At 37.8% G+C, this 24,294-nt stretch overlaps 1 protein-coding gene across 1 annotated transcript in view; it reads right to left on the reverse strand.

Annotated features, from left to right (window-relative positions):
- SLC35F5 (solute carrier family 35 member F5) overlaps window positions 1-14,473 on the reverse strand; it is a 29,581-nt gene extending 15,108 nt beyond the window's left edge. The window contains exons 1-7 of the mRNA XM_074145182.1: window positions 14,369-14,473; window positions 11,697-11,764; window positions 9,385-9,470; window positions 5,370-5,511; window positions 4,110-4,253; window positions 1,678-1,740; window positions 60-141 (exon numbers count right to left, since the gene is read on the reverse strand). Of these exons, the coding sequence (XP_074001283.1) occupies window positions 60-141; window positions 1,678-1,740; window positions 4,110-4,253; window positions 5,370-5,504 (424 nt within the window). The 5' untranslated portion in view covers window positions 5,505-5,511; window positions 9,385-9,470; window positions 11,697-11,764; window positions 14,369-14,473. The remainder of the gene's footprint in view (window positions 1-59; window positions 142-1,677; window positions 1,741-4,109; window positions 4,254-5,369; window positions 5,512-9,384; window positions 9,471-11,696; window positions 11,765-14,368) is intronic.
- Window positions 14,474-24,294: the final 9,821 nt, after the last annotated feature.

Below are 24,294 nucleotides of genomic sequence, written 5' to 3' on the forward strand. Positions count from 1 at the left end.
GGAAAGTAATTCATTCACTAAAGAACTAGCATTTCAGCATTCCAAAAGTCTTTACTCACTTTTCTCTGCATCACTATTATTACTGCCATTTTTTTCAGTTGGCAAATCATGAAACTTTACAGGAACATATAAAGGTTCACTCTGAAATGAATCAGTATAAGTAAAAATACAGTTAGGCAGCATATTTAAATTATAAGCAGTAGAATTAATATAGTGAATTAGAAAACTAGAGCTCGGTGAATACAAAGAGAATCAAATTTAACAGTGGTTTTGCACACAGTGGATAGGCTTGTTGAAAGTATAAAATACATATTATATATGAACATTACACATATTGGTAAAATCAGTACTCAAAAATAACTGCGCTTTTGCATACATCCTCATGAACACAAAACTCATCCCCAGAAAATTCAAGCCTACTGATATAAAATTAAAAAATAACTCATCAAAATCAGATTTCATTAGATCTCCAGCTTCTGTCCAAATGTTATACTAAAAACATAAATATATAAATGCATATACAGAAATTAATACATACTCATTTTCCTTCCATGACCCTAAAAGCTCATGAACTAGAACTAAAAGCCAAAAAACTTTGGGAAAGGAACTCAAATATATAAGGCACTTAGCAGAAGTTTTAACTGCTTAGAATACTTCTAACAAGAAAAGTTTTAAGTTGCTTGTTTAAATTAAATTAATAAATTGTAAGAGTGAAGTAATGAAAAAGATCTGGTAGCTACATTTTCATTAGGCTCCTTGTTTAGGAACAGAACTTTTGTGGATGTTTAAATTAATGCCAAATTTTCCAAGGTTAACAATGAATCCTGCTTCTAGAGTGAGATGGTCTTAACAAATTGAGCAGCCTACGATTTTATTCTTAAATGCAGATAAATAAAGTTGGAAAAAACAGAGAATGAAATGAAAAATATTTCTGAAAAATCTCTCCAACTCCCTATTCAGTATAAAATACCCATGCCGTAGTTTGTCAACACTCCATCATCTCCCCCTACTCTATTACAGAGATGGTGCAAACTTTGGAGGTTCTGCGTTTCAGATAAATCAGAGGCCGCATGCAAAAATGTAAGTATGCAGATTAAGAAGCAATCTGTGATCAACAAGGGCATAACAAACCGTCACTTATGAATGATGAAAATCACCACAAAAATGCCATCTGGCAATGCAGCTTATCAGCAGAATACCAGTACTGACATTTGATTCAGTAGACAGTAGTCACTCTGTCCACTGGAAGGAAGCAAGCTGTCCATTTCTCTTTCAAAACGCAATTGCAGGATCACGGTACACAAGCTAGTCAACTAACTGAATCACTCCCTTGTGGATTTTAGTCTTGGAAACTGTGTGGCTTTATCACTAGCTCTCCACATTTTGCTTTAGCAGCTACAGAGCTAAATATGTAAAGGTTTCCTCTCTGTGTCATTAAATATTTCTTTCACAAACTACTACAGAAACATTCAAGTAAGTGTTATATTGAGCTGAGAACCTGTATTTCTCATAAGAAGCAATATCATTATTTGCAGCATATATTAGTAACATGTAAGTTACCAACCCCCTTTGCCAAAAACTATTACACTTAAAACCACCATATTTTAAAAACATTAAGTCAGGATAATGGTGTCATGTTACTGTAAAGCATTGACCTGCACAAATGAAAGCACTTACCAGAGAACTGTTTACAGTGTTATCTGTTGTACAAGCAGCAAAATAACCTTCAGCGTCTGCAAACTAATTACAGAAACTTAAATGTAATAATCTATCAAGGCAGAGTTATTAATAACTGAAAAATTTTGAGAATTTATTCTTTAATGCTTTTTTCCATAATTCTATCACAATTCCCTTTCTCCCTCCAGCCCTCCCCACAATAAACAAGAGGGCTTACAAATTCAGTACATAATTTCAGTAATTTCTTGTACCTCTTGGAGAACCCCACTGAATTTAACTACCCAGGTATCAATCAGGCTGTTAGAGTGCCAAACCCCGTAAAATTCAGTCTTAGTGAGACACACTTCACTAAATTATTGCGCATGTATTAACAACAAGCCTCTTGTTTCTTCATTTTGTTGAGGCAGAGTTCCTTTGCATAAAACCCTGGAACTTTGCCTTAGCTTTAAAAAGACTTAAATTAGGATGTGGTCAAGTATCATTTTTCCTCTTCCTTTCTGCAACTTAACAAGCACTACTACCACCCCTGTTGTCTGACCCACAGCTTGCTGTTCCACCATGCTGGTAAGAAATCTGCTAAGAAAGCCTCTAACATGGGAGAGGACTTAAAAATAAGGTATGAGTGTTTACCTAAGCAATCATTATTGAAATAAAGATCTATGAATGTATAATTTTTGTTCCAGATTAATAAATACAAGAAATTTAAAAAACACTTGTAAATAATGATACAGTTGAATATTTAACTACACTCTAGGGAGGGAATGTCACAAATCTTCTAGCTGCATACTACAGTCCTGGCTCTACACTGTTCTTTTAAAATGTACTAATATCAAAAGTAATGGCTATTTCAAAGAATCACAGAGTTCTAGGGGTTGGAAGGGACCTTCGGAGATCTAGTCCAATCCCTCTGCCAAAGCAGGTTCACCTAGAGCAGGATGTAATTTTTAAAATTACTTTTACAGTATTACAAAGAAAAAATAATGAGATTCCAGTAGCGGTGCCATGAGCGACATGCAAATGTGACAGATTCAGCACTCCTACTCATTGCTGTCCAGTTTATATGAGTTCATATCACCTCCTTCTCTGACATAGCACTGCCTGAGATTCAGTTGGTCCATATAACCACTACAGTTCACACTAGGCAATAGCCCCTTATTCTACTCATCTGCTCAGATTAATAAATTTGACCACTGTAATTGCTCTGTACAACCAATCATCCTTATTTGTCATTACTGCCAGTAGAGAATCTGTAAATTCTGTTCATTTACTGATTATCTTATGAAGATACTGAACAGCATCAAGTCTAACACATGCCTTACTATGCACAAACGTTTTGATATTAAAGGCTGATCTACCAGAAATTATTTCACGATATCAGCCAACTCTAAATGTTCTACATGTTTAACACAACATTTCTTTAAAACCAGAAGAGTTAGGGGTTTGGGTTTTGATTTTTGGGGGGTTTGTGGTGAGTTTTGTTTTTTTATTGGTTTTTTTTAATGAAAATCATTTGGCTTAATGTCATGTAATACTTCAGTTATTTAAGTATGTTACACCTACAACTGTCACTATCAGTCAAGTTTACTATATCCAGAAGAACTGAAGTCAGTTGCTTTCATACAAGCTATTTTCTATAAAGACATGTTGATTAACACCATGTTCTTGGATCAGATTTTCTGTTATTTTAATGCGAGATTAATATCAGGCCAAACGCCTTACTGCTTCCTGAGTCCTGCTGTTCAGCATTCTGAAACACTGGCAGAGAACAAGCACTCTTCCAGGCATCTCTAATTGCCTTGGAAAAAAAGTATATGTTTCTGTAATATGACAATAATTTTTAGACTCTAGCACAAGCTATGCCTAGACCTAGAATGGGCAACAGAATGTCACTCATGCATAAAGGCTACCAAAATACAATATTAACAACAACAAAAACATAATTCTACCACCTTTCCTAAATATGACTTTAAAAGCCTCAAAACCTCTTGGCAAACAGTTCATAGTTCTGCCAGAAACAAGAAATGTCAGTAATAAAAATCAATTATGAAGTTCAAATATTGATTCCATCGGTTACAGACGCTAGGGAAGTAAAAGGGAACCAACGGCGGTGATTCTCATAAGCTTTTCTTAAAAGGAGTTATTCTCTGCAACTGTCCAAGATAAAATACCAGGCCAGACGGGCCAATGGTCTGGCCCAGTAGAGCCTTTTTGATGATTCCTGACACATTTCATACTGCTTTTTCCTTTCTTTTCTTCCTCTCTACTATTACAATTGCCATGTCTTCCTGTGCCACAATTCAGTTTAAAACCCCTTTTCTGAAAGCACTGTTTCACAAATATGTAGATTTTGCCTTTCTCTAGTCCCTATTTTAAGTTTTTTTCTGTACAAACTTCAACATATACCGAAACATTTGTGAAGTTAAAATACTTACAAAAGCTGCATGCCTTCCACGAAACCCACGAGTACACTGTTGCCTCCATGGTTTCCAAACTATGAATCCCAAGAGGTATAGAACAAACATGGATGTTTTTGCAAACGTACTGAAAAAAGGTTTGTTGTACTTTGTAAAAACATACTGCGGAAAGAAAATAATTGCAGCATCCAAAGTTACCAATAAGGTGAGAAGTCACAAAATTAATGATCAGTTTTAAGTACATAGTCCAAAACAGTCTGGTTCCCAAAATGATAGTACTGCGAGTATTGGCATGTATGAAAAGACTCAAGAGAACTTACTTATTCTGGGGTACCCTCACCCAAACTATCTTAAATGCCAACAAGAAGGTACTGAGCCGTTTTCTAAAATACTATGTCAGTGGAGAAAAGCTATTTATTACTTGTATGTAACCAAGCAACATTCTGATATGCCACTGAACTTAAATGGGACTGAAAATACATTTACATACAAATATTTTCTAAATGAAAGACCACTTTTGTAAGCAATAGCATAGTAATCACAAATTAGAGAAGATTACTTAGATTAAGTAACATTTCAGTATCGATAGTGATTCCACCAGCTCACTGGAAAACTCTTATTAATATAATAGCATCTTAAGCACATGCATTTTTATATGCTTAGTTTCAAAAACTGATACAGAACATAACAACTTCATGACAATACAGAAAGCTGAATTTAACAAGAATTTATTAATTCAATTTCCATTGCTCAAGCTCTGGTTTAAGTCCTAAAATTCAACAAGGAGTAAACACTAGATCAATCTCAAGGTGGTGAATATATGAACTAGATTATGACAAACTTGTCTGCAAATATAGGGCTTAACTCCACGACCCTGAGACCTTTGGTCCTAGACTTCTAGATGTTCTGAATTATAATCTATCATACCACCTAGCCTGTTATATTATGGCTAATTTACTACTTCTTGTGAAAAACATGGACATTATGGCAACGAAGAAACACTCATGACTGTGTACTGTAATTAGGGAGTGCATGTTGTTTAATTTTGAAGTCATCAGTAACACCTGTCTTGAAGGCAACAGTCACCAAGTTGAGCTTTTTTGTAACTTTTTATGGATACAGGTTAGTTCACTAACCCAAAAGGTATCCTCTTCCCTGTACTGACAAAGGTGGTTAAACATTACACTAGAACACTCATTGAGTGGACCATGTCTCTGCTGCATCTTTCTCTCAAATAGCTGTTTGTTTTCTTTTTAAGATTCATGAACTAATACTTACAGAAGTGAGTTCTGAAGAGGCAACCCATATCACGTCAACGAGGAGAAGAATGACAATTCCTAGAGCCATTCGCCTGCGCTGAGAGTATGAACTGCTCTGGGAGCTCATTCGATTCATGATAAAAACCCACACCATTTGTAACCTATTCAAGATCAATAAAGGAATAAAACCCAAAAGATTACAAATGGTGACCAAACAGTAAAAAAAAAAAAAAAAAAAGAGAGAGAGAAAAACAATGGGGGCAAATATTTCATATATATGAAATGGACCCAACATGCCAGGAAACTTATGTTTATTAAAAAGCAGATCTTTCACAGATCTGCCATGAGATTTTCAGAGACAGTAGGTGCAATCAGAAAGTAGATCTAGATTCTAAAGAATTTATCAACTGTTCTACCACTGAAGTAAGCAAAAGTAGGCAAAACATATAATGCCTTTTTGGAATTTCTACTCCGAGTTCTACAAAATTTGAAACCACTGTGTTTTAGTAAATTCAGATACTCTAAGCTGACAGCAGAAATTATTTTAATGTGTTGTGTCAAATACAATTCTACTAAAGGTAGTCAGAAGTATGTTTAAATTTAAGCATTCAACAAACATTCCTGAAGACATAGCAACATGTTTGGGTAAATGATGATCCCCCAAACTGTGAAGTGAGTCAAGAAAAAAATAAAACCCAAAGAATATTTAATTGTAAACTTACAAAATTAGATTGCACATGCACTCAAACTTAAAAGATTTATATATCTATTTAGCAATTCATGAAATACAGACATGCACCAACTCTAGTGAAAACCTATCAAACTAAGAGACAAGCTTATAATATATGCAAAAGAAAGCTTTGCCTATTAAAAAAAAAAAGACACCAAAACATTGATAATGATTTTCACTGTGCCCCAGTACGTTACACACAGGAATCATCAATTAAGAACACTTCATACTGTGGCAAATCAAAACTACAGCAGTAAACTAGGTTTAAGGTTGTCATCTGGTACAAAAGTGCCTTAAAAAGTCACACAGACTTGCCAGAAGTTACAGCATAAACAAGTTTGGATTTTGACACACACAAATCCATCATCCTTTTCATATACACACCTCGCAGTTCCTAGAAGTCTTTGTTCAAGGTAGCAATAGAAAAGTCTCAATTTAAGCAATTCTGGTGAATTATGAGAAAAGAACAGCCAGGTTTAAATGCTTATAGCCAACTTTTTCTACATACTAGAAGAGTATACAGCTCAACAGAAAATTCTGAAGATACGGCTTGCAAAAATCCATATTAGGAAGAAAATTATTACAGTTAAATCATTAAAATGTATGCAGATGAGCACTACAACAGTGTGTAAATAGATCATGACCAACCTTCTTCTTTTTCCTTCAGTAGGCAGAGTACTTCTGCTTTATTCAAGGCACAGATTAAACACAAGACAACAGAACTGATATTGTTTCGGTTGGCCAAAAAAATGGTACATCATGACAGTCATGGGCCTGACTTTGCGCAACTTGCACTAAAAATAAGTATTAACATTACTGAAAACACTAAAGTTAAGAGATCACTAAAGCATTTTCCAAAATAAGAAAGGCAAAGCAAACAAGCTTTTAAAAATATTGCTTGTGTTTTAACTCAAAAAAATTTACAAGATTCACTGGACCTACTCCAAAGAAATGCTAATCATGAGCATAGCAGACCTACATGCATTCTTATCCCCACTAATGCTACTAGAAGCTGATTCTGATTTGTGATATAGCATTATGATTGCCCATGAGAAAACTTAAATTTAGGAAACCCTTCCATTTTATCATTAAAAAGTTTCAAATACAAGTGATAGAGACTGACGTCTCATTCATTGGCCTACTCATATTAGAGTCTTTTACATACTTTCTAATGAACCTCAGTAAGACACGCATACAGTAAGTTCTATGATTGACATTATGTATATACTTTAAGAACCAGTTTATTTAAAGTTAATTTCCTACAGATAACATAACATACCTTGCTATTTTTCATCATAAAGATAGTGAGTGTTTGAGAGAACTCAAGGAGCTGAAATCTAGTTCACCTTTATGGAGCAAACCCTGGGTCTTCCAGTAAACAGAGGTGATATGCTTTGCTAATACAGTTCAGTGAATTTAAATTGCAATTTTTTTTTTCCCCTGCACTTGTCAACATACAAACCCTTACTGTCTTTTCATTATTTATAAGTTATTTATGAATGAGACAGTGCCACAGCATCTTCAGTGAGCAAGCTACACAATTTCTTTTTTCCAGACTAGCCTATTCCTCAGATTAATGACTTAAATGCCCAGATATGCACAAGTGCATTTGAGATCGCCACACTGTTTTCCACCTTTGACTGATGCCTCTCCTTTCCAATACAGTCTCTGCGATGTTCAAATCTTGCCACTTTTTCCTCCATTTCTCAAAGGGCTTCTTTCCAAAGAAAAATCAACAGGCAGAGGTCCTGAAGCATAATTATACCACTAGATCTATGCTGATATATTCCATGTGTGGGTATCAGCTCTGGGCAATTATTCTGCTTTTCTGATAAAATGGTGGGATTGACAAAAGAAAGCAGAAGTCTGTAAATAGGGAGGGGCAAAGTTAAAGACTCAGCAAGGAAAGGCAGTTTTTATCTGATAAGGAATAAAGGAGAAAACATTTGTTCTCAAAGACAGAATAAATAGGCATATTATCTTAAACCTGAATAAGCTAACAGAAAGGGTTTCATGCTTGAAAGCTTATAAGGGTATTTTCCATTTTTATGAGTTGGTCTAATAGATACTACATACTATACTCTACAAGCTTTGGCTTCATTTTATTATGACTAATAGCCTACAAGCCATTATATTAAGTTATATTACATCTAGCCTATAAATTACTCATGTGTTTAGTAACATACAGCAAAAATGGAAGCTGGGTGTAAAAGAGTTCCAAAAGAGTTAGAAGGAAGAAATCTCGTTCCTTGTCAGGCTACGGCATGACACATGAACAGTGATAAGATACACCAGAAATGGAAACCACTCCAGCCTGCCACCAGTTATGTGCTGATGGTAGGAAGGAGAGGGAGAGGTAGCTGGAGACAGGAAGGAATTGCAGTAGCCTGACCAATTTAATCTCTCCACATCACGTGCTTGCATCCCTACGTCTTCCGTTCTCACCATACAGCACATATACGCTGTGCATAGAGACCACACATTGTACTCAGCTTGTCTACATTAGGCTTGTACAAATCCTATGCTTTCAGATCCCTCAGCAGGAGGAAAGTAAAAGATGCTAGAGTACCTAGTACTTCTTAGGCAAGAGATTACATGTGAAGTTATTCAGAGTATAAGTACACATTGTACCATTTCTTTTCTACATATAAGCAGATTTTAAAATTCTAATTAAAGAGTCTATACTTATCATAGAATGATTTGGGTTGGAAGGGACATTAAAGATCATCTAATTCCCACCCCTTGCCATGGGCAGGGACACCTCCCACTAGACCAGGTAACATTATGCCTTGAAGTTTTTTTTATGTTTCAGTATAGTTGCTATTACTTTCTCATCTGAAAGTGTCCGTTTAACATTCCTGTGTGCCTAATATAGCGCTCTGTTTGATTCTTCCATAACAAGGAAAAAAGCTTAACAAGGAAGGGTGACTACAAAATCTTCGTCAGGCAGCAAAATGCAACTTCAAAGTAGTAGTTGACTAAAAAAATTACAAAGCAGCAATACCAAAATGCTTATAGCATTCAGCAGAAAAACAAACCCTATTGAAACTTAGACACTAAGTTTTAGGGCAGAATTAAAACCTGTAAAACTTCACACGAAATGCAAAGACAGACAGAAACTACTACTTTGAGAAGTTTTAGACAGACACATTATCCCACTTATTGACAAGGCACTAGTATGCCTGAACTTGTAATGAAATACAGTTCCGCATATTTCTTTACATTTGGCTTCTGACCATTGACAGCAATATGCTCTGACAAAAATGAACACAGAAAGAACAAGATTTACTTTTCTCATACATACCTTCACACTGTAACTGTAAAAAAAAAAAAAACCAAACAAAAAATGCTAACAAACTTCACACATCATGTCAAAGTGAAGATAGTCTCCTAAAAGGAAAAAAAAAAAAAAAAAGCAAAGTTTGAAAATTAGTGTGCATGTGTTTATTAACCACTTATCATTGCAAAACATTTTCTAAAATCTCAAGTTCAATAAGTGTCTGCCACAGCTTAAGTCTTAAATGTTTGGGACATATATATATAGAACCTTAGGAATTGGTCCACATCAAAAATGCCAGCAGGACAGCACTGAACTGCAAGCAAACACCATGATTTACTATTTTTGATACTTCAAAAAAAAAAAAAAAACACACCATGATCCCTTCCTTATTAGGTGAATATAAGAGGCTCACTTGAGAAAGAAGAGGCTGACAATGTTTAATTCTAAGTTTTTAAACTATGCAGAATAAGGCCGTATTTCTTAAGCCTACACTCCTAAGAAAAGAATTTAAATGTTAGAATTAAGAAAGTAGCAGAAAAGCTATAGGCTTGTTGACCATAAAATAATCCAGAAAGATAAAACACCTCCACATTATTTCATTTGGAATTCTTTCCTTAATTTGATACAGTATTATTATTGTATCCAAAATTAAAAAACACTTACATAAAACTTTTTTTTTTTATTTAAACTCAGGTCCTATAAAGACATTCAACAAAACCCACTTTAAAATTGTTATATAGGAAAATAAACACTATACATGAAGGACTTTGGAAAAAATGTTATACTAGACCAGTCAGAAGGCCATCTAATCTGCAACTATTTGCAAATCCACTATTTGCATATACTTGCAATTGGCAAGTACATGGTGTTTCAAAAGAAGGCACAACAAAACTGGAACTGAGAAGCAAGAATAATAAAGCTGCAAGTTTTATTGCCCGGCAGTGCTGGAATTTCTTTTTCTAATTCACATGAAACCTTGCAAAGCTCTGTTTTAGGAATACCCTACATCAACAGCAGTCATACCCGATATTCGTGTCACAAACAAGTGGGTAGAACAGAGGTAGAAATAAGGGCAAAACTAAATGTTTACCCTAAATTTTGCCTTTGATTACCTGTCAAGCATGGCTAGAAGTTTAAAAACTGTGAATAGGAGGTAAAAGTTAAACTGATGCTTTTCACTTATTTCAAGTTGGATTACAAGGTAGACTATAAAGATGGACCACACAAGCCTATGGTTCAGCCTCCACTGAACTCATCAAGATTTACACACTGCTTAGAATCCAGCAAGTTCAAGCCCTTTACCACACAGTTCACCAAATTATTGCAGCTGGCTGAAAAAAAAAAAAAAAAAAGAAATCAAAGATGTAGTTTTAAGAAACAGGCATGTGGTTATCCATCTTCTATAATGCAAAGCCTAAGCTCACTGTAAATCCTAAACACCTATTTAGTTCAGTGCCCTCACATACAAACAGTAGCTGCTGGTCACACTTCTCTTACTGATCTGAATCTCTAATGAGATTGATAGCATATCTCAGATAACCAAGACTTAAACCGGAAAACTCTTACCCATATTATCCATGCAAAGCCCAAACAGTTTGTGCACGCCTAATTTATGCACCCAAAAGAACTGAGTATAACAATAACAAAAATAAACAGAAAGCAAAAAGGATGCTTAAAAATTCCTATTCTTCCTTCCACGCACAGCAAACCAAATATCTCTAAAAGAAAGATACTATTCAGTTGCTTACTTTTGGCCCCTACTTAATCCGTATTAGCTATACTCAAGTAACCAGGTACAGAACTTTCACGTAAATTCAGTAATTATGCAAGACATATATCCTACCCTCCATCAGCATGTAAGACGTGCTGCAGGCTGTAGTCCAGACTGGACCTGATCACACAGAACCCTGTTCAACGCTTATGACCAACAACTAACTCATTTCAGGATAAGGATAAGAGTTTAGCATATTAATACAACATCAGACACCTAAAACAAGAACTATACAAGCCTCTTCTCTCTAAGGGCATGGCTTTACCCTTACAAAATGTTCAATTCATCAAGTGCTCAGAGTTATAAGTTTAAGCCACAAGGAGACCTCTAGGCTGAAATAGAAACAATGGTTTAAAAGTAAATACAATATTCTACTCTACTAAATACATTAGAAAAAGGCAAACATATGCTGAAGTTGTTTCCATTATTCACCCTTTTCACATGGTGTAACTTTAAACATACCAGTTGAAATCTGACATTTGAAGGAATATTCATTTAAAAGGCATTTCTTAATATCATTATAATTCTCAGCAAACAGCAGGGAGATTATTTTAATTTTATTTACCATTTTAACAGTGTTAGATTTGGTGCTGTCATCTTGCAGAACCATTTTTCAGCCAGTTACATGAAGATCTGCAAAAAACCACAAAAAATTACTCAACTTTCCTCGTCATGACACCGTATTTTGTTTTTAAAATGTTCCAGTCTCCTAGATCACTTAAGCTGAGTTACCACTTTGATTTACGATACACAAAAAAAAAGATAAAAAATGTCTTATGTAAGTTTACAACATATGTTCACGTAGCTGATTACACTAAAGCCAACAGACTAATAACCTGTCCAACTGCACTGTTCTGAACATGCCATAAGTGACTTCTGAGGACAGGACATATAACTCCACCACTGATACTTAATGTGCAATCTTATTTCTACGGCACTAAATGTTGCTTTGTGCCGATTATCACTTTTTTCATACTGAAAGTTCCACCCTAAAATGAAATTCACATGAAGTTCACAAAACATGAAATAGTTTTCATGGTATTGACGATTAGGAAAGAGGACTTTATAAATAAAAAACCTGCCAAATCATTGCAAAACAGGAGTATTGCTTCTAGCTGTTCTATGAAAAACAACACACACCCCAAAAAAGTACTTAATAGCAAGAGACCCAGAACAGCAGCTCAGTCACTAACCATGGTACAAGCAAGTCAACTTCAAATTCTTTGTTGTATTTACTCAAGATTATTTCATATACAATTTGGAAGACAACATACCAAGATAAGGTTTGCACACAGAAGAAATGGTTTTAGTTTTTCCAGTTATACCGGCTGCTCCAATAATACAAGTTCTGGGGTACAACTCCCCATTTAAAATGTACTGTCATCAAGTGATTCTCATTTCATATTTGATTACTTTTGAGATAAGATAAACAGAAATATTGCTTTAACTCTAACCAGAAAAAAAAGAAAGCAAACTGACATTTTATACCCATTCTTCTAAATCTGGAAATGTACATTAAAGCAACAGTAGTTTAACACAACTCTGACCTCCACTCAACTTTCAAGGGGTATCACAGGATGTGAGCAAAGAAGAATTTCCAGAAGAGATGGAAAGGTGAGCCTTATGCAACACAACAATTATATTCACTACAGCCCTGTAATCTTTATTCAAGGAAAGCTTCCTGTAGAATATAGTGAAGCAATAGATCCAGAAAAAGAAACTGAAGCCAAGTTTTTCATGCCTACATAAAGTACTGCAAGTAGGGATCACTATTCCTAGCTAAATAAAAAGTTATATAAGATCAAAATCTGCACAGAACACACACTAATTTTAGTACCAAAATAAGAGAATTTAGTTTCACATAAAGAGATGTTTCAGAAATCTGGCAACACACAATGTAACAGTCATACAATCAAACTGTCATGGCACAGCTGGATCCTGGTACCCAAGGAATAAAAGGAACACTTGAAAAAGTTTCCTATTCAGCGCTTACTCAAAATTCATGAAACAAAGTTTGAAGCAAATTTTCTTACGTGGAAGTCAGAAGGCAGAATATTAATCTATTGCATACTTTGGAGTCTTTACCAGCTACCAGAGTATCTAATCACATAGTTCTCAGTTTCATCCATACAGCATCCCAGCATGACTACAACAACCCTGCTGGACATGAACACCTATAACAATATCATGTTTGAAACATTCTAGTCCCAGCTTCACAGAGCTAAAGTTGACAAGTGGAACTGACATTGCCCTCCTCCTTATGCTCTTCCAATAAAATTAGAAAAAAAAACTTCACATCAAGCTGCCAAGGCCTATTTAAGCATTACTACGCACAGAGCAATCTCTTAGCCACCAGTAGCTATATATTTAAGATTAGCTAAGAATGACAAGTGACATCCATTTCACATGCTACTCATCTAATCTTGTTGAGTGCAAGATCTAAACATATCATGCTTTGTCACGGGATAGACGGCCACAGATAAGATCAAGCACAGCAGCCTTCAAAACTACAGGTCACTCCTACATCTGAAAGCTAAGCCTTCCGGGCAAGCTAGAAATCAGCAAAATCACTGCGTTCAGAGATGTGCTTTCAGAGTGAATGGGGTCTTCACCTTCCTTCCTGCCAACAGGTATCTTTGGGGAAAAGTAGGAGGAACAAAGAGAAGAAAATTAGTAAATCTCTTTAAGGCGCTCAGAAAAAAAGTGGATGCCTGAGGAGAAAGAAACACGGCTCAAGCCCTGGGGATCACAGAGGAGGAAGAACGAGTACCCGTCCTGCACTCGCACGTACAACAGACACTGGAGACCGTAGCGGGAGGAGAGACGCGGCCCAAGCAGGGGGAAGCAGGAACCTCCTCGCACCTCAGGCGAGGCCGGACTGGGCGCTCGCCACCTGCCCGCCCGCTCCCCTCCACGGAGCCCCTCCACGCGCGTCCCCTCCTTCCCCGGGCAGGACGGCACAGCCCCCGCGGCTGACCGAAACGGGGAGAGGAGAGCGCTTTCTCCAACACAAACGTGGGTGAGAGGGGGCAAAGTTCCCCTCCCGGGGCCAGGCGGGGCCTGGTCTCACCCCCTTCAGCCCCGCGGGCCGGCGCGGGCGAGGCCTCTCCCCCTCAACACCCCCGGCGGCGGCGGCTGACAGGCGCGGCAGGGCTGAGGGGGGGGGGGGGCGGCGGTGGCAGCCGCGGAACCCGCGGCCCGCCTCCCACAGCCCCGTCCCCGCGACGGCGGCGGTACCTGAGGCTGCGAAGGGGCCCGGAGCTCCGTCCGGCGGCAGCACCGCCCGCTCCCCTCCCCTCGCCTCCTTCCCGCCCGCCCTCTAAGATGGTGGCGGGCGGCGGCAGCCGCGCCCACAATCCATCCCCGAAACGGCGAGCGAGAGCCGGCCCCGCCCCCGCCCGCAGGCCGGCCCCATCGAGCCGCTCGGCCGGCCGCTGGCCACCCCTGCCGGCGGCGGGCGCTGAGGCGGAAGAGAAGAGGGAAGTGGGATGGAGATGTGGGATGGAGAAGTGGGATGGAGGTCGAGACCCTTCGGTGAGAGAGGGGGAAGGAGAAGCGGCCGCGGGGAGCCGGGCCCTTGGGACGCCCGGCGGCGCAGCGGGAGGGTGGAACCTTTGGTTCATAGCTACCCTGATACCCTGCGAGACAAAATGCCCCAGGACAGGGAAGCAGTAGCAACTAGCTAAATTCGCAAAAGAGATGTCTGCTTCGTTATCGACACGCTTCTAATAGCATAAAAAAAGTGAAATTCATAGAATGGTTTGGGTTGGAAGGGACCTTAAAGATCATCGAGTTCCAACCCCCCTGCCATGGGCAGGGACACCTCCAGTAGAGCAGGTTGCTCAAAGCCCCATCCAGCCTGGCCTTGAACACCTCCAGGGATGGGGCATCCACAGCTTCTCTGGGCAACATGTTTCAGTGCCTGACCCTCACAGTAAACAATTTCTTCCTAATATCTAAATCTCCAGTCTTTCAGTTTAAAAGCCTTACCCCTCATCCTATCGCTCCACTCCTGATAAGAGTCCCTCCCCATCTCTCCTGTAGCCCCCTTCAGGTTCTGGAAGGGGCTATAAGGTCTCCCTGGAGCCTTTTCTTCTCCAGGCTGAACAACCCCAACTCTTCCAGCCTGTCCTCATAGAAGAGGTGCTCCAGCCCTCGGATCATCTTCGTGACCCACCACTGGACCTGATCCAACAGGTCCATGTTCTTATGTTAGGAGCTCCAGAGGTGGACACAGTACCCCATGTGGAGGCTCATAAGAGCAGAGTAGAGGGGCAGAATCACCTCCCTTGACCTGCTGGCCACACTTTCTTTGATGCAGCCCAGGATGTAGTTGGCTTTCTGGTCTACCAGCCACGTTGCTGGCTCATGTTGAGCTTATCCAGCAACGCCCCCAAGTCCGTCTCCTCAGGGCTGCTCTCAATACATTGTCTGCCCAACCTTTATTTGTGCTTGGCATTGCTGCCACCCACATGCAGGAGCTTGCACTTGGCCTGGTTGAACTTTATAAGGTTTGCCCAGGCCCACCTCTCAAGCCTGTCCAGGTTCCTCTGGATGGCATCCTGTTCCTCCAGCGTGCCAACCACACCACACAGCTTGGTGTCGTCAGCAAACCTGCTTAGGGTGCACTCAATTGTATAAAAGTATAAGCTACATTAAAGCAGAGCCACCTTAAATTTATTTTTGAGATGCGTAAGTTATTGAATGACCAAGGTGTAAACGGAAATATTAGGCAAACTTAAAATCTACCAAAAACCAGTGATCAAAATAAACTAACATAGGCTTAGGTGAAATTGCAAAATCAGGTTCTGGCCTTGTTTTTGTCGTCCGCATTACTTCCTTGTAGTTAGTGTTATAAGTATGTAAGAATTGAGCTCATAATACCAAGCTAAAGATAACCAATGGTGTGTGTAATGTGTTGCAGATCATTCAGTATTCACCTGCTAACATAAATGCATCTTTTTGCAAAATTCAACTATTATATATTTTGAGAATTTTAGCATAAAAACTGCTAGGAAATAACAGTAAGTGATGTTATATAGGTGAGTGGAAAGGTAAGTGATATTTAATTGTAATTAGGTGATACATAAGATATAGCAGTGAAATTAAGTGCTATTCACACTTAAAAACTGTTGAAATAAAACAAGATTTTTTGCCCTTCCTACAACTTAGCGATTGAAGAGATCCATTATCTCTCATATAACAATGTTACATCTTAACATCATATGTCTGTGTGAGTGTTACCGTTGGACTTCAATTATTTCCTGTATATAAATAAAAGTTACTTCTTAAGAAGGAAAGAAAAACCTTTTAAGAACTTTTAGTCTGAAACTTGTTTGAGGCTTTTTGTGAGCCTTCATTTCTTAATATAGCTGGGGTTTATTTGCATATAGTAGAACTAAGAGACATCCAACAAGCTTGATGCCTTATAAAACTGCTTGTTAGAAGTAGTAAGATACAATCCCTGCCCTGAAGCATTTATAGTCTGAACGACACAAGGAAATGCAGTGAAATATACTCTTGGTTCGAACTGTCTTTTTTGGATGTATTCTGAGTATATATTAAAAATGATACTGTATTGATCTGTTGTGCTTCTGTCCTCACTATCTTCTGCCTTGAAGCCAAAATTGACAAAACATGCAATACGAAATTTTGACTTTACAACTTTGGAAAGAGAGAGAAATTTTAGGTAAAACTAATTTCTTAGACAAAACTGCAGGAAAACAGCAGTCCTCTTGAAATGGCGCTTTCTATGGAATTTGGAGGGCCATAAAATTATAAAAAATGCAATTACAAAAATGTGTATACATCTCCTGGCATCTAATTTTCCTAGGTCTTGCACATCTTTGCTCCAAGTATTTATACTGAGACTTGGTAAACTTACATGGCTTATCCAAGGTCAGTTAGTTAATAAGCGGCCAAACCTGAGAAGACAATCAAAGAGTTATGACTATAGTATTCTGACAGAGAAACTACACATAATACTTTTTTTATAGCTAATAGTGCTTTTACTAAACAAATCTTGAAAATTATTATGCATAATTTATACTAAAATGGGGTGACTGTTTTAAAAAGGTACATGTGCCCTTGTGAACAGGGAGAATAAATAAGGCAACAGGGAAGGTTCAGATTCTCAGCCTCTTCCTTCTTACCTGATCTCACAGTGATAGAAAAGCTCTGGAAAAGGGGAATTCACCTTTGAGAGCCAGCATAATAAATCTCAACTTGGTTTGCTGCCCTTGGCAAGTGCTGTCCCACAACAAGTGGTAGTAGCTGGTGCAAAATATCTACAGATGTGCAGATTTTATATCTTTTCCTTTAGTCTCCTTTGACAGTGGAAAGCATATGAAATGTCAGCTGTGAATTAAAACCACCTTTCTGAGTGTAGGTCCACATGTACTCTCTTATATGTGACTTTTCTTCTGTATTTTTTTATGAAGCTATGCAGTTTGCATCTCAATGTGGCAACACAGCTAAATCCAACTTGTTAATGTTTTGATTTTAAACATTTTGACTGAGGCAGGCAAACAGGAGAAAACTGCAGTTCTTAAGGTGGAGTGCTGAGCTTCTTTTCCTCACAGGATGAGGCACTTATGCTGTGGTTCCTGAGGCGCTTGAAGAAAAATGGGTCAACGTTGTACTTTTTACACTTAGAAATATCACAGGACTCCTGTATTTTTAGCTCTTGACTAAGTAATTTGCTTCCTATTGTAGAAGTTCACATGATGATCTTGTGTCTTCTCTGAAAGAAACTATTATAAGAACGATTTCCCCTTTTTTTATTACAGTTCCTTTTTTAGGAATTAGAGTTTCACTAATCACATGTAATAAAACTGCATGTATATTTCAAATACACACATATTGCATATTTATTTTTCTTGCCGTGAATATTTTAGTTAGATAAATAGCACTTTTATAGGCAAAGCAAAATTATATCTACTTGCCAGCAGCACTGTAATATTTTCATAAGAGAAACCATCCTCAATTTTATTTTACAGACCTGCTAAATTGCACTTATAAAGAAAATTTGAATTTAGTTTCTGCTCATGTATATTCTACTTACGAGAGTGTAATAGCTGATTTGGAAGAAATAGATCAGATCCCAAGAAGGAAATTTAGTACTCTGTAGGTCTCATAATAGATCTCTGCAAAGGAATTGAATCCACTTATTTTAGAGAAATGCTTCCTTCAGAAGCATTTGGATCAGATCTGTGATGAACAAGATGTTCATATTGATGAACTAAATGTTCAAGTTAATGAACAAGACAAAGCAGCAGAAGAAACTGTATTAAAATTTAAACCGACAAAGTCGGTTTTGATCAGCTTCTGTCCTCCTTAGGGGAAGGATGTAGTCTAAGCGTTCAGGACTAGACGTGGCATGGGATGCGTGACAGCAGAGTTTTCCCCTGTTCTGTTGGGTTAGACCAAAAGTCCATCTAGCTCAGAATCATGTTTCCACAATGACTGGGAAAAGGGTATTGGAAACAAGGCACTTCGAGCGTAGTTGTTTCCATGGCACAACCTTATAGTTTTCAGAAATAAATGGTTTACAGCATCCTTATCTGGAAGTCTGTAATTCAGCCAATATATTTAATAGTTCTTGATGAACCTATGAACTTGGTTAATCCCTTCTGAGAACCCAGTTATACTGTAAAACATTAGCTGTTGCAGATTTATTTAGGTAGTATCTTGTGGTGTAAAAGAAGATGCTTTGTTTTGCTCGGGTTTAGTCCTCTGGTTAATAGTCTTTTATCACGTAACTTGTAGTAGCTGTTCCACTTCACCTTCTTTGCACCATTTGAGTCTTAGTGTGTCTTATAGTTGTCCTCAACTGCCCTTAGAGCATCCTCGCATCCTAAGTCCCACTTTGCATGAAGCCACTTGTGATTGAGGGGACGGTTTTATTTCTCGACTATCTTCATTGCCTTCCCCTGTTCCCGATCCAATTCTTGAGATGCTGAAATGAAAACATCAAAAGTTGGGTATATTATGAGCTAGACTGTGATAGTTACAATTTGCATTATGTTCTCAGTCCTCTTTTGTATATTTATGAACATTTGATATTTTTGACCCTTGCTGAGCTGTTACAGGGCTGTTATCTTAACTGTTTTACCTTATGGCAAGGCTCTAAGAAACTTGAGTGCTTAAAACTGTATTATTTTGAATAAAATATATCTGATTACTATAAAAACTACCAGTACTTACAGGGAAAATGTTGTGCTGCAGATGTATTAGAAGGAAAAACCACAAATATTTTTGCAATGTAGCTTTTTATCAACCATTACTTTTAATAGCTGTAGAAAATGAATTAGAATTGAGAGACTTTTCTGCTTCTTACTGAACATCACTTGCAAATATTAGCTAGTAATAAGATTACAGACTAGTAAAACAACCCATTTGGGGAACTTGTCATCACTTATTTCAGTTTCTTTACTCTGCTGGTTTATAATAGTAAAGAAAACAGGAATCTTAATTGGCAATGGGATTTCCCAGGCTGAAAATGACTGAATTGCTGCCACTCAATTATTTTCAGTAGATGAATTGTGATCATAATTTGTTAAAAAAAGACAATTTAAAAAACCATTTGGAAGCCTATCCAAGCAAAACAAAAAGTAAATGGAAAGTAAACCTTTCAGAAGTGTTCTGAATTACAGAATTATCAAGCCATTGAGAAAAATCCTATGCAGGAGGGGACTGCCCGCTTAACCTTCACGCGTGTTGACAAGTAGAGAGTCATTTGAATGCCATAACTAGCAGAAATGCGTGTGTGAGCATGAGTACCTGCTCTGTCTGGGGATGCAATCCAAAAAAACAAACAGGCCTTAACATAGAGTCAAATGTAATTTTTACTTACACTGAATATTCCCGTAAAAGCAACTTTCTAATGGTCAAGCCAGGCAGTTTTCCCAGCACAAGGCTAAACAGTTGGAATTGCATGTCATCTGACCCTGCGTGTTTGGGAGAACACAGAACAGATTTTGATATTTGTGCTTTTACGCATTCCTGTATGAATAATCACAATGATTCACTGAGGCTCATTGCAACATAAGGTACTATTCAAAGAGAATTGCAGTATTGCCCAATATGGTAATAGTTAACTGATCCCTTGCTGGGCATGCATAATATTCAAGATAAGTCAGGTATTCTTATAAGAAGGGCCTAAAGCAAAGGAACAAATGTCCCATATTGATTCTTACAGTATTAGCATGGGAGACGTACTGTGCATATATAGGCTCTATATATAGAGCACGCAAATGTATTAAACTGGAAGTTATTCTGCAGGGAAATACAGGAAGGAAAGTTTCTATTTTTCACATTTTGTAATGTTAACAAGTACCTAAGGTTTTTTCAGTGCAGATGCTCTTAAACTGCACCAAAAATGAAAGCTTATCAGATGAGAGATTGCACTAACAGAGCTACTGATTTTGGGCTTTGCCAGTGCATTGTTTTCAGATAGTAAGGTTTCAAAATACATTGTCCTTAAAGGTCAAGCCAGTTGGCTTGTCAGCATGGCACAGCAACTTGAAAAGGCGGGTAGTGCTCTAAATAGGTATTTTAATGCCCTTATTCTTACAATAAGGGCTACCGTAATTCATGTAATCTGTTTGTCTATGAGATTTTGCCCAATTTAGATGTTCGTTAGCATCATTTGCTGCAGTGTTTGCTTTTAGTACAGTTTTTCGAAGCAGTAGAGTGAGTGAAACTCTTGGATACAATATTTCTGTTACTTTTGATATATTTCTGATACCAGACATGTGAAGGGTGTATTCTTACAAATTCACTGTGGTCTCCTTCAAAGATATCCATATAATCCCTACAGTGGCTGACACCGCACTCTAGAGTTGCAAATCAGCTTTTATGCTTTTTTATGATCCATTAAGGCATTATTTCAGGAGAAATTCCTGCTGTCTTTCAGCAGGAGAAGCAAGAAACCCCAACTTTACAGAAATGAGTTAACAGTTTCTTTATATATTACCTGAATAAATGGAATAAACCTAGTGTGGAGCTCCCCAGCATTCAGAAACAGTGCTTTGAAATTGTTTCAATTTTTTATGCATGCAGCATTGTCACTACAAGTAGATTGATAAATTTGTTTATTTATTAAGGAGCACAGTATTTTTTAAGTGTTTCCACTGTTGACTAATTTGACTGTTCATTGTTTCGAAATAAATCATTCATCTTAACAAGAAACTTGAGCACCAGATAGCTGTGATAATTGAAAAAGATACTGCAAAAGCTATTCATTGCTATCCCCCAGCGCTGCTGGGGAGGGTGTTCCTTATTCTGCTAGAGAGAACATTCCTTATCCTGCTAAAAAGAAGGCAGCCAAATTATTTAACCCATCAGAGAGGATATTTTTAGTTATGTCTCATTTTGTCTGGAGACAATTAGGGAGTGCTTATTCATGCTTCTGCCAATGGAACTGTGGATGCTATAATATCCAGCTGACTGGAAAGGCTGGTGCCATTTTCAAGCAGCACACTGCTGCATCCAGAGGACAGCTGTCTATGCCAGTTCCAAATTCTCCTCCTGGTTCTCCTCTCCTCCCTGTGTTATCTTGAAGTACAATAAGAGTAACACGGCACAGTGACCATAGTTGTGATATTGTAGACTTTAACATCTATTGTATTGTAAAAGCTTATCTGAGGAGTCAACAGTTCGGATCAATTGAAGAAAATACATTTTTTGTTTTCAAAAGTCACAAAACAAGGACACCCCCACACACACACAAGATATAATGCAAGTGGTTCTAAACAATCCTCTTATGAAGAGCAAATTTAAATGGTTCGTGACATGGTGAACATGAAAGTTGATGCCTAAAGCGCAATCACTAAGGCAAGTCAGAAACTTACAGCTGTGATTGATTTAGGTTCTCAGTTCTGTTGAGGTGTATAATAAGTCATACGAAAGAAGTAGCACTACGCATTTCTTGCAGCGAAGAAAGTAAATAGGTACAATTGAGAACACATATTAATGTTTCCATTATACGAGACAGCAGAGATTTTCTGATCATGGCCAAGCTATATATTACTATTACTTGGCTCCCAGGTGTGCCCGTGTGGAGCCTGTGCAGTATCGATGCAACACAACGGCATAGAATCATACCCTGTTCTGCTGTTGTAGGAACCCTGCTGCCATTGTTCTGCTAACACACTTACAGAAGCTTTATAAAGGAACAAGGTGTATTTGTTATGAGAAAGCACAGAATAGCAGCATAAAGATAAACAATTCTGAATGGAAAAGCAAGCTGTAAATAGGAATGCAGCGTTTCTCTGGGAGGCATGACTTTTGCAGATTTTGCCTCTGTCCAGAACATCAAGTTCCTATTTAAGTCACCACAATTTCAGTCAAATTCTTCCTTCATCTTTTTTGGGTTAATCTTTTGACACACATTTTGTTGTTACTCATAGCAAATATAATAGGCAATAGTGGTGTTATCAACATAATAGTCCAAGGATATAAACAAGTTTCTCTCTCTCTCGTTACATACCTTGTTTCACTGTACAAAGAATCGTAGTTGGTTTTTTTTGTCACTTGATATTTCGCAAAAAAGAAAAAAAAAATATGGTTGGACTAATTGTATTTTGAAAGTTAATGGTTTTAGTTGATCTAAGTCAGAACTCTTGGAGAGTAGCCACATCAAATGAGATCCTGGTAATTTGCCATGACTTCACCATGTGCAGCTCCATGAAATTACATGCCTCCCATATGGCTGTTGCTATAGCTATGCCAAAATCAACTAATAACACTATAATTTTGCTTGTGGCCCTTCCTGGAAGAAATCTACATACATCATATATCAGGGTACATAAAATGTTTTCTTGTTCAGCTCTCCGTACTATTCCACCAATCTTGGTAAAACTTATTTATATTAAAATACTTAGAACGTGATGGATAAATTATTAAGCAGTGCACCTTATAATACTTACAATAAAGTGAATATTGTCTAATGGATAATCTAGAACTGATTTTCCTTGGCTGTTTCTCTAGCTTTTATTGTCAGCTTTACCTGGCCTTAAGGGATGTTCACTGTGATGTACTGGATATTAACCTACCTTTTAAATTCAGTTTATACCAATCTAAATGGCAACATGCTGATGCAGGCAAAATCAGATTCTCATCTCTCTTGGCCATTTCCAAAACCCCTTCACCTCTGCAACATTTATTTACTTTTGGTTTTTCTTGTTCCTTGCACTTTACTGTGCTTCCCAGGCCTCGATCTATATATGGATTCATGGAGTTCTTTCTGCATTCTCAAGGGCAGGCCATTAGCTGCATGAAAATGATCCAGAATGAGCAGGATGCTGAAAAGCTTCCCATGTAGCTTAGGAAGGATTTCACAGAATCACAGAACCGTAGGAGAGGGTTGGAAGGGAACAAATTTGGAAGGCATTTGTAATGCGTTTGTCTCGGTATTCACTTCTTCAGGCTGAAGGACTTGTGAAATTTTAGTATGTAGTATTACCAGAGCTAGTAAATCATACTTGTGTCATGGAAAAGTTTGGAGCTCCAAGACTTATTTATATATAAATCGCGGAAAGTTGTCTGAAAATTCCCTCCATTCGCATCAAACTGTTAGACTGCTCCTGTGTTTACTTGTTGACTAATAGAAATACTTTCCTTCTGAAGTTTTATCTTCTCATTTCTTATGCATTTGTATTCATCTGCATTCTCTTGTTTTATATTTACATTGTAAACTGCCTGGAGGCAGACAGCAACAGAAGGAGGATGCTCTGCAATGGTAATCACTTCTGTTATCATGGATATTCAGGAAAAGATCACCTGCAACCCAACTGTGCTTATAAAAGCTGGACTGTGATGCATCATAGAGTGATGATATTGCTGGATTATTTGTGCTGTATAGGATGGTACTAGATAAAGACAATTTAGGGTTTTATTCCACCTGTTCCATGGTAAGATTGAGAACATACTAAAACATTGCCTTTCTACATTAAAAATTTGATTTCTGGTACACCAAAAAAAAGCTTTGCACAAGTTTGGAACTCACTTCTGGCCAAATGAGGATGCAAAGATTCAGAAAATTACACCATGAAAACAGACAGTAGGCTTTTCCTACTGATCCCGTACTGAAGAAATAAGTAAGGGCTGGAAACCATTTCAATGCAAGAAAGTTTTGAAATGTATCAGTCAGCACTGCAATC

The sequence above is a fragment of the Numenius arquata genome, chromosome 3 (assembly GCF_964106895.1).
Source record: "Numenius arquata chromosome 3, bNumArq3.hap1.1, whole genome shotgun sequence".
NCBI lineage: Eukaryota > Metazoa > Chordata > Aves > Charadriiformes > Scolopacidae > Numenius > Numenius arquata.